We start from the raw sequence: 12172 nt of genomic DNA, 5'->3' as shown, positions 1-12172 counted from the left end.
GAAACAGACTGCCATGGACTAGCATGACAATGTGCAAGTGTGCATGTACAGTGTGTGTGCGCGTGCGTGCGCGCGTGCGTGCGCGTGTGCGCGCGCGCGTGCGTGCGTGCGTGCGTGCGTGCGTGCGTGCGTGCGTGCGTGCGTGCGTGCGTGCGTGTTTGTGTGTGCGTGCGTGTGTGTGTGCGTACGTGTGTTTCTGTGTAGGGAAGGCACCTAACCTATCTGATTGATCAGAGAGAGGATAGGGAGTCTAGGAAATGAGAGGCTGTGGGTGGGCTTATCATCCCCACCCCCCACCCCCCCCCCCCACCCCCCCCCACACACACACACACACACACAGACGTAAACGAGCACAGCCTATCATGTTCTATATTGCTACATTGCATTGGTCTATATCATCGCTGTCGGGCAGAGACCTTGTATCTCCAAATTGCACCTTTTTTGTTTTTTCATCACTTCAAGCAAACGTGCTATCGAGCCTCTATGCAAGCTCACAGCGTGTCATAACGTGAAGCGTTGTGAGCTTGCCGGGCAGAAACCTATCTCCATGTTCTCAGATTCACTTTATTGTCACTTAGATGCACGGTTTAGGTACATGTGAAAAACATACGCTCAGAAGCTCCAGTAAAAACATGATAAAACCTAAACACTCAAACAATAAACGCAGGGCTATATAATGTCAGTCAAAAGTGCATAGGCATATAGTGCCGAATACTCAAAAGTGCATATTGCAGAAATGGAAAGTTATTGCACATTCACAGTCACTTTTCATTTAGTATCCTGAAAAAAACTGTTCCTCAGCCTGCTTGTGCGTGCTGGGAGGACCGTGTAGCCCTTTTGACCTGTTGGGTGAGAAAAGTATTTTGTGGAGGTGGGTGGGGTCTTCAATAATCCTCAGTGATTGTTATGAGGCTGCGCTGGGTAGAGGTCCTCCAGAGTGGGCAGCTCGCACCCAGTGATCTTCTCGGCAATGCGGACGACCCTCCTCATCGCCTTGCGATTTCTGTCAGTGCAGCTGCCGTACCAAGATGTGAAGCTGCCTGTCAGGAGGCTCTCTATTGTGCCCCTGTAGAAGTCCCTGATGGTGTTGGGTCTCAGGCCAAATTGCTTCAGACGCCTGAGTCCATACAGGCGTTGTTGGGCCTTTTTTACGACTGCAGTGACATGTCAGTCCCAGGTCAGGTCCTTCTCAATGTTCACCCCCAGGTACTTGAAAGTGTCCACCCTTTCCACCACTGAGCCATTGATGGTGATTGGCTGGAGCTCATCCTTCTTCTTCCTGTAGTCAACCACAATCTCCACAATTGTTACTATTTGTGTTTCTTTTCCACCCGTAAATTAACATCCTAAGGCGGCACCACACAAAAGCATCAAAAGTATAGCAGATCTGCAGGATCAAAATGTGAGGTGAAGCTTTTGGATTTGAATCCTGAAAAGTAACAGTTTTGGAAATGAGGTTTTCACCCGACAGAGACAATATAGAAACAATATTCCGTAGCTTTTAAATTACATTGATAAGACACAATATCAGCCAGAATCACACATTGTGAGTGTCTTTCTAATAAATATTCCTATTCAGTGTTGACAATGCGTATCTGTAAAGTCTGTAGCACACTGAGTCTGTATTTTTCATTATCCGTTTTTTTTTTCTTCTGCATGTACACAGAGTACATGTGTGTTATTTGTGGTGAACATTTCTCAGAACAAACAATTGAGTCAGGCGGAAGCTTGTATGTAGTTAATTGCGACGCATTTACTATAATGAGTGGCAGCCAAGTCTATGGACTTTTAATGTTTGTTAAGGGTACTAAAAGTGACGTCATGTGGCAGCCAAGTCTATGGACTTTTAATTATTTTCTTGCCATCTACGCTTGTATACGTAGCTAGGCTATTGGGACCTATCTATGCCAGCTACGCTTATAAGCGTTTAATCCATATTATATGAACGCGCCGACCGTTCGTTTACCTTTTAGCATTGCTCCGGGTAGTATAGCCCTCCTCCGTCACCACCAGCGATGCGATTTCTAAATCCAGCTCCGTTGAGCCTCCATTATAACCCGGTTTTCAAAGCGCCGTATCTCCAAAGGTTAGAGAACTGTCCATGGTGAGCCGGCACGCACCCGACGATCGTAAATAATTTGTGATTTTGTATCGCATCGCTGAGAAAATGTAGCTGGTTGTTCTGCTAGCTAAAGGCTGTGGGCTGTGTTGTGTGGTGTCGTTCCACTTCCGGAGGCCCCCACCTTCCTGTTTAACCCGGAAGGACAACAAGCTCCATAGAGTGGGCCTGGACGGGCGGCCCCTGGGGTAGTACAACCATGCTAACACTAGGGGCAGCAAAGGAGTTCAAGTTTGTTTACAGCAGTTAAACCAATGTCATGTGACATCATGTGGCAGCCAGTGTGTGCCCTTCACTTGACTTCACATACTGTAAGTTTTTTTTGTGTGTGTGTGTGTCTATGATGACATGTCCAACATAAGGACACAGGAACAAACTTGAAATGATTATTAAGTGGAGTGCACATCTCTGTCAGGAGGGGTGGAACTCCATATTTGGGCAGGATTGATGTTGAATTGATGATGTCAGTGTTACTCTGATAGGATCAGACGTTTTAATTCAATAGCCTGGCTGGACAGTGGATCTGAGGTGGTACATTATGCTGCTGTCGGTAGTAATGGCTGCCAGTTCCCACCTTATGTTGTGTGGTAGTCCAGATGACTGCTCCAGACCATGCTGAAGAACTGCTAGCTTGCATAACGTCTTCATACTAGGACTCAAGTCAAGGATATGCACGTTGTAGCTACTAAAGAGGATGAGACGGTCTCCCACCATGCAACAGCGCATTGTATACATTGTGCATGGGCCTTTTCCCTTGAGCTCAACCATCCTCCAGGAGCCGGTCTCTGTTTTGAGCTTCCACAGATCATTGAAGGTCTGCTCCCCGTTGTGGCCACCAAATATGTACAGCTCTCCATTGTAGGCAAAAGCTGAATGATTTTTGCGTCGTTCTGGGAGAAGCTGTGCAGATGGCGTGTTCAGCCACATGTTGGTTTCTGTGTCAAACACTCTGATAGTGTTGTTGTAGGTCCACTCGTTTCCTTCACCCCCAAATACAAACATCTTTGTCCCGATTATAGTGGCAGAGTGACGTGTTGAAACAGGTGGCATAGCGCCTCTGGGGTTAATAAAGGACCAGACCATTGTGGTGGTGTCCAACTTGTAGGTGTCATTACAGAATCCAGTTGGCTTGGTGTATCCTCCATGTATATACATGACCTTCCCCAAAACACAGGCTGAGTGTTCTATCCTCCCCTCTGGGAAGTTCCCGGAAATATTGGCCTTCAACCATTCATGGGTGTCAACATCAAATGCATAAAGCACGTTGCAGTAGCGGCCATGGACAGAAACCCAGTTGCCATCCTCCTTTATCTTAAAATCCACTACTCCCCCCCAGATGTAGATTATATCTTCTATCAGCACAGCTGTGTGGTCCACACGGTTGGCGGGAACATACATGATATGTCCTTTTCTCTTTGTGACACGAGGCAACTTCATCCAGACCAAGGACACAGTGTGGAAGACGTGCACATGAATTTGACGCCTGTCATTCATGCTAATGTACCCTCCAAAGGAATACAGCTTGTGCCCCACTGTCACAGCAGTGGGGAACACTCTCCTTGGCATTCCTTTAAGACTAAAGGTCCAACGCAACATTTTAGATGTTGCGTTGTACAAGAATATAGTAGTAACTTATATGGTACGGCAGAAACATGTCAACTCTGATGTCAGACTGATGTTACTGTGACATGTCAGTTTGGAATACCATATTTGGGCAAAACTGACATTCTCTCAGGATCAGACGTACTCTGATCTGATCCCATGATACCGTTGATGTCTATAATAGAATCTTTGTCACATTGTGCTGAATCTTTCATTCGGTGGTACTAGGCCGGTGGCAGGAATCTCCATGTGAGAATAATAGGGACACAGATGGACAGATAGATATCTTCTTTTTGAGGGCTCCTATGCCCAGCTTTGTGTGTTTGTACCCCATAGCGATGATTTGATTGGCTGAGCTCTGTGTGTACCATGAATTTGAGGATAAAGTGAGGACAGAATAGTGAGGAGGCCAATTATTGTGATTGACCGGAATGTGATGATATACTGTATGATGAGCGCCCCTCACTTGGGGCACAGGGGCTCAACCTGCTGACTTCCCACTCTGCACAACAAACCTTCAGGTCCTCAGCGATACACATGCCAAGTCGATCTGTCGGAAGGTACTCGACTTATGCTTGAGAAGGTCACGCACGCACGCACGCACGCACGCACGCACGCACGCACGCACGCACGCACGCACGCACGCACGCACGCACGCACGCACGCACACACACACACACACACACACACACACACACACACACACACACACACACACACACACACACACACACACACACACACATTTGAATACTTTTATTTTGGAACAAACAGTAGCATAACAGATCCAAACATTTTTGAGGAGGGTTTCAAATGAAGGCATAACCAGACACCATATGCAGTATGATTAACTCACAGTAATATGAAATGCAATGATTATAGTCTAGCACCAGTCAACAGTATATGAAAATGTAATAGTCCACTCAAGGATAGACAAAGCATCGCCTCTTCCGATCACTGCAGAGACTGAGCAATATTTGGCCAGTCTTTTTGCAGCGATCTTCTGCAGTCCTCCAAGTTGCAATCCACGGAGCACACATACACACACACACACACACCATAGTACTTAGAGGCTATCTGAGATATCTATATGCCCATATATGGGCATATCGATATGGACATTTATTTATTCCGTATAAACATTTTAGGGTCACCCTGATGTCATTTGGGACGTTAATACATCATCATCGTACATCATCATCATAATGTAGCCTACTTGTGCAAGAATCAAAGCTTGAAAATATAAAAATAAAAGTTAAATATATATATTTTTTCAATTGTAACTTTATACTAATTTATATTTTTCATTTCATTCATGCTTTGTAATGAACAGTTTTACAACATTACATGATTGACATTGACATGACTCATGCATGCTGATTGGCTATAGTGTTCCAAAATGAGTAAATAAATCATATAGTGTCAAGAGAAATATGTAGGCCTACTTGTCTTGCATATTTATTTGTTAGCCATTGAGTGTACCCAGATATTGAGGCTATTATTATACCACCTGTAATCCTTGTTGTGTGTATTTTTGTCTTACACGATTAAATTCCCATTGAAGAAGTATGGAGAATTGTCCTACACAAAGATTAAATTCCCATTGACAATGAATGGATGTCTGGTGATAAGAGCGCCCCTCACTTCACACGGATCAGATTTTTTATTTAGTTTGGTTCTAAATAATTGTCTATTTTCCCAGTGAAATTGGATTTTTAAAGTATTTTGTCTATCTATCTTTCATCTATTGTTGACTGGAACGGAAATATCTATTAAAACCCGGCAACCACACCAATGATTGGCCATGCAACTCCTTGTAACATGCAACTACTTGCGACAAAATGGTACTTTAACTGCTCATATACCTGCACACACAGGCGGCTGGGTGCAATTTCCAGATTTTCAAGTGTTTTTGACGTAAAGCGACACGCACGACACGCACACACCCCAAACCAAGCCCCCAGAATAGGGCTGGCCAACGTTGAAGAGTGGTAACTTCCCGGGAAAAGAAAGGCTGTATTTTCTTTCAGCTTGAGTTGGAATCCCTATCAATGATGTCACTGGTAGGCAGGTTTCTGAACCATCCACAGCCCACCAATGAGACAGTATAGTGAGTACACAGAAATGGTGTCATCATAATGACCACTAGTGAAGACCAATTAGGCCTATTAGAGCTGTGCCCATCGGGCACCGGCCTACTTGGGAACAATGAAAATCAGGAATACATATAACCCACCCTGGTATGCAATACCTGTTAGATGATTAAAACGGGTACTGGATAAAACGGTATATTGCATATAGGGTGGGGTATGTAGGATATAGGCTTATTCCTGTTCCCGTTCCCAAGTAGGCCTGGTCTGTCTGTGTAAGTCCTTGTGCAGTGGTAAACGTCTGTGGAGAATATGTGTAGAATGTCTGAAGAGTGCAAACTGACTGTGAAAAATGGACTGACAAAGTAATCAAATGGCAGGTGTGGGTACTAAGGTCCACTGGCTGAGCCTGACCAGAGCCTTTTGTGGTGGTTCTGGACAACCATGTATCCGAGCGACTCAAGGCCGGGCACTGCACTCCGCGTGGTGGTGTGGAACGCGTGTTGACGAATTTGAAGTCAGTGGGGCGAACGTTTCTCGTGGATTACAGACGTACACAAGATCAAGTTTCAAATGGGCGATGAGCTCCTTTAAGGATGACTTATATGAGACTCCCTTATTTCACTCATGTATCATTGTTATTAATTCATACATTTGTTATTAATTCAATGATGCCAGATCTACAAGTTCATAAAAGCCACATTGCACGGCGTTGTGAGCTTGTATATGTGCTATTTATTTATTTATTTTAAATCTTGACATTTTTTAAATGTTATGTTACAAAAATATATTGCAACTACCAATATTTACAAGTGAATTTACAAAAAAACAAGCCCAAGGTCGCTTATAATAAGCCATGGAAATTGGTTTTCTGCATTGGACCCATCCTAATGTAAGGGGCAGTGTGCTGCCATCTATGGGTGGTCGGGGAACAGTGGTTTGTTCAAGGACACTTGCGGTTCTATTTTTCTTTTTTTTCCTTTAAAAAGGGCACCAATTACAAGAGAAGGTATCAGTCACCAGAAGCAAGAACGTGTGTTTTCAGTTAGTCTAGCATGCATGGTACAATGGATTTTGAAGTTCAATGGGTTTAAACAAGGGTGGCTTGTCTGGTCAAATTAATAGCCTATATCAAATGACTAAATATTGAATGAAGCAACTTTAAAAACTGTCTGGGGTGCACACAAAAACCCAGAGTGTATGAAAGTACACACCGTGGTGGGAAGTACATTTTACTTAAGTAGGCCTATACAGTACTTAAGTACAATTTTGAGATATTTGTACTTTACTTAAGTGTCTCCAATTTCCAATACTTACTATTACAAAGCAATGCATACATTATCAACTTCAGCCCTATATTTCGGCCATTTGAAAATAGCTCATCTACAATGTGTCGTGATGCAATGCATTGTGAGCTTCTTTTGGGCTTGTTTTTGCAGATGTGGCTATTAACTAAATCCCACCAATAGGCCAGTCAATCTAAGATTTGACCCAAAATAAATTGCAATAGTAGGCTAATCGTTCAAGGTTTTTTTATGATCCTCAGGGTCATCCAAATAACATATTAAAACTTGATTATTATATGAATTTTGGATCATGGTCGATTCAGGGGTTGAACGTTGGGGTACCATTGAAAACCTATATAAGGCAAAAAAATGTTTAAGTAGCATGTGACATGTCAAACTAGGGGTTATTCATGATTCTGAATCCATTCCAAGCATTAGTTTTGCACAAACACACCTGGGCTAAAAACGGCCATAGCCGTTTTCACAAAATGTGATAAGGTCATCACATTTGGGCACAATTGGGCAAGTGGCTATGGCCGAATTTAGCCAAAGGAGTGTTTTTCGTGCAAAACTAATTCTTGGAATGGATTCAGAATCATGAATAACCCCTAGTTTGACATGTCACATGCTACTTAAAGCCTAATTCAAATGTGAAATATTTGCCTTATATGGGTTTTCAATGGTACGCAACGTTCAACCCCTGAATTTACCATGATCCAAAAATAATAATCAATTTTGAATATGTTATTTGGATGACCCTAAGGATCGATAGATTGACTGGCCTACAAGTAATGGTAGGATTTTATCCCTGTGGGGATGCATACATCACTGGTTCTCAAAGCGGGGACCACTCCAAGAGTGTAGGGTTATACATGGAACCAAATGGGCCCTTAAGGGTCTGTAACTCTGAGAGTGTACAAGATAAGCATTTATAAAAACTCTATTTTCAGAGGGGATCTACTGACACATATTGACATAGTGTACAGAACAGAAATAATGGTAAAACTCTAATGAATAGATTATGACTGGTAGTACAGAATTGGCCAGTATACAGAATTCATTCCATATGTTGATCTGACCCCCCGTGCCAACGCGCCAGCACTCGACCAGCAGTCTGCTGTCACCCAGGTGGATGCGTTCACACAAGGGTGAGGTCGCTTCTCACCCTCAGGCGTCTTACTGGTTATGTTGCTTTTGTTTCATATATCCATCCATCTGTCACACCCCTGCCTTGGGTGAGGGTTGTGTGCAACCTCTTACCACAACCCAACTCATTAAAATGATTGCAAAGCACGAAGTTGGCAGATTTTAGCATAGTTTATTAAAGCTAAAACAAAGGAGAACAGATATCATATCCCCTTGGAGACAGTGACAGCTCCTGATCACCTTTGTAGACAGGCAGCAGACTTTCGACAACTTGGCAAAGGTGTTCAGCCCTTATATAGCCCCATGGCCCCTCCCATTAAGACATACCAATATAACAGGGTGATATACAATGTCACTTGTGTTCAAATAAACTGGCACCAGAAATGCATGTACATTTAATTTAAAGCCATAGATGATTTGCTTTTTCATTCATAAAACTTTGCTTTGAGTGTCCAGTGTCCCTGTTTGATTGTTTTATATAGGCTCCACAGCAGAGCTACGGTGAAAGAGATCGTGTGCACCCTTGATGAGCATGTACAGCACAAATCATTGTGGTCACATTGTCACATTAACTTCTTCCTCTCCGGCAACCGAAAGCTCAGGAACATCATAGCAGGAATTGAACAGCCTGGGCCCTTCCAATGGGGCAGATCGAGACCTGGTACTCTGGTCGCAAGCTCCCCGACTGGACCCTTTCTGGAGAACCCTCTTGTCTCCCTGGAGGTGCCTTCACCACCCACTGGACCACCTGCTCTGTGATCCCCTCCATGTGATATGGCGGGTCAGCTGCATCTTGCATTCTGGTCTCCTTTGTTTGTCTGCCAGGTTTGTTTGAGTAACCCCTGCGGCTTGCCATCAGACCATTGCCACCAAATGTCACACTACCCTCACCAGGGGTGTGACACCATCCATCCATCCAAACATCCATCCATCCATCTTCAACCGCTTATCCGGAGTCTGGTAGCGGGGGCAACAGTTCCGGCTGAGAGCTGACGGCTCTCTCACAAACTAACACACGCATTTCTTTGCTTTGAATTTAACTGAGCCTATAAGAATTTCCAGTTGTTTTTAGATTAGTGTTATTATTCTATTTAGAAAAGCATCCTGTGATGAAAATCAGCACTTATATATATCGGGAGTAATTGTGATGACCATGTCAAATTAAATGAACATAACATAACGTGCAGGCCGGCCGCATATAGGGGGTCCCAGACATAGACCACCGGTATCAATCGGGGGTCTGTGGCCAAAGGTGTCAGAATGGGGGGTTCCATAATTAATTGTATTGTCATTGTATTTTTTTCCCCTGGAGCCAAGGTATGGCAGCTTGACATTAAAACATGCTGAGAATCACTAGGGGCAGAATCAGCTGCAAGACAAACATTCACTCTCCATACAGTAGCCTATCAGGTTGTGCATGTAGCCAGCTATACAAGGGATTTTAAGCATTTAATTGTGCTCTCTCTCTCTCTCTCTCCCTAATCTTTTTGCTCCCTGCCTCCCTCCCTTCCTCTCACTTCGCCTCCTCCTTGTCTTACAATGAGAGAGCGAGAGAGACAGACACACACACATACGCGCGCGCGCACACACACACACACACACACACACACACACACACACACACACACACACACACACACACACACACACACACACACACAGAGACAGACAGAGACAGAGACAGAGACAGAGGCCACTGCACAGAGACCAGTGTTTAATGTGTTTTGCAACCTTTTCTGGATCAGGCCACCTGGTAAGCATTCCTGATGAAAGCATCTGTGGCCCACCTAACATTTTCAGAGCATGTTTATTTTATTGGTCAATTTATCGATTGTTTTCCGGCTTGGACCAACGGAGCTAACACCTCCGGCCCACAGGTTGAGAACCGGCGAGATGGAGAGAGAATGAAAGCTAGAGAGGCATGAAGGCGGGGGGGCAGAGAGAGAGAGAGAGAGAGATGATGATGTCGTGACGTCACCCACAGACGTCGCATTCTGTACATAGCCTACTCACTGTAGTGTACACTGACGGCACGAGACACCGCGGGAAGGGAAGGAAGCACACAGCATCCACGAGGAGCAACAAGCGAGCACACGCAAGTGTTGCAACAGCGCGGAGCGTGCGTGCGCGCGAGCGTGCACACACACACACACACACACACACACACACACACACGCATGCACGGATGATAGGCCTATTTATTTTTTAAACTGTTTTTTGGAAGATATATAGGAGGGGGGCATAGACCTATCCAGTTTTCGAATAATGCTTTTTCATTTAAATTATGGTGCATCATTTATTATGGCACATATGCATTGCTTCCACATAGAGGAGGAGGAGGAGATGGATGGTTGTGCGCGAGGCTGATGAGAGGATGATCTCGCGCACTCGACATTGATCCGTCGCTTCAGCTCGAGAGCGACTGGATACTGGAGAGAGACGAAAACACACAATCAAACACTCACTCACTCACTCACGCACACGCACGCACACACACACACACACACACACACACACACACACACACACACACACACACGCACACACACACCCGCGCGCGCGCGCACACACACACACACACACACACACACACACACACACACACACGTTGCACACCGGAGGAGTCAACCCACCGTGTGGACGGGGTCAAAAAACAACTTCTACGAACTGAACTGGACGGATAACAATGTGCTGCTCGTCTCGTACATTCCGGTCGGACTGTCGAGCCGCTTGTCTCTGCCGGACGACAACAACTTGACGCTCATCAATTAACCTCCTCCCGGCGCGTGGCGGGCTCAAACAAAAGGCAAGCAATTTCGTGTGAAAAGGGAGCGGAGTAGGCTATGGAACGGCTGGTGGTCCTCATTCTCTCGTGACGTTAAGAAGAACAACAGAGTACAACACGTGTGCGCTTCATTATCGAATTATTTAATTTCCCCCAGCCCTTTCTCCTCTGTGGGAGCGGATGGATGGCCGTCATCGTCCGTGAGCCCTGAAAGCAGCTGTGGATGTCCGTGCGTTGGCTGTCGGTGCGCGGCGGTGGCACAACGGCGCCACGGTCCCTGACAAAACCATTCAAAACCGGGTTGTTGGTGTTTTATTGTTATTGTAACAACGTGGCGTCCTGACGGACTGTGGATATATAGCATAGGCTACAACAGCGCACCAACTGTGTCTCGTGCTGCTACTGCTGCTGCTGCTGTGACAAACAGACGACACGGCGCGACCAGACCGGAGCGCGCGATGGTTCCTCCTCCTTCTCCCGAAACCGACGACGGAGCTGCTTGTCGGCCGTGACAGTGACCTCCAACCACGCGTGGCGAGCGACACACCCCACAGGACGGACGGACGGACGGTCGGTCCGGTCGGTGCGACCATGCATGAGACGACAGCTCGTCGTCTGCCCCCGTGCAGCAGCTAACGCAGGACTATAATAAACGAACACGCACGGAACCGGCGCGGACCGGTCCGGAACCAGTACACCGATTAAAAACAAAGACCCCCCCCCCCCAGCTGGCCACCAACCAGAACAGAGATAAAAGAAGAACCTGAGATGGAATTGTCTGAGGTCCGGTGCTCCAGCGCTGCGGGCGAGGAGCTGTACAGCATCAACAAGACGCAGAGCGGTGGTGGGACCCGACCCAAGCGCCTGCTGTGGCAGAACGCCGTCCGGCACATCACCGAGCAGCGGTTCATCCACGAGCAGGCTGACGGGGGCGGTGCGGCAGTGGCCAGGGTTAAAGCCGGCCCGGACGGCGGTGGCCCGGACCTCCCCGACCTCTTCGACCACCAGCAGCACCACGGCACTCGGAAACAGTCGGGGACCGCCGGGCGGAGGAGGACCTCGTCGATCGCCGGTGACACCCGGCACAACAACGGCGGCACCAAGGTGTTCCCGGAGCGCCACGCCACTACCGCGGCGGCGAGCA

General features: G+C 46.3%; 1 protein-coding gene across 1 annotated transcript in view; it reads left to right on the top strand.

Moving 5' to 3' along the window:
* Nucleotides 1-11796: 11796 nt before the first annotated feature.
* Nucleotides 11797-12172, top strand: part of adcy8 (adenylate cyclase 8 (brain)) — a gene marked incomplete at both ends in the record, with an annotated part of 127913 nt that continues 127537 nt past the window's right edge. The window contains one exon of the mRNA XM_079529275.1: nt 11797-12172. This exon is cut by the window's right edge and continues 656 nt beyond it. Within this exon, the coding sequence (XP_079385401.1) occupies nt 11797-12172 (376 nt within the window).

Source organism: Electrona antarctica (assembly GCF_951216825.1).
Source record: "Electrona antarctica genome assembly, chromosome: 19".
NCBI lineage: Eukaryota > Metazoa > Chordata > Actinopteri > Myctophiformes > Myctophidae > Electrona > Electrona antarctica.
Note: the sequence above shows the minus strand (reverse complement) of the source record. Positions and strands in the feature narration are given on the sequence as shown.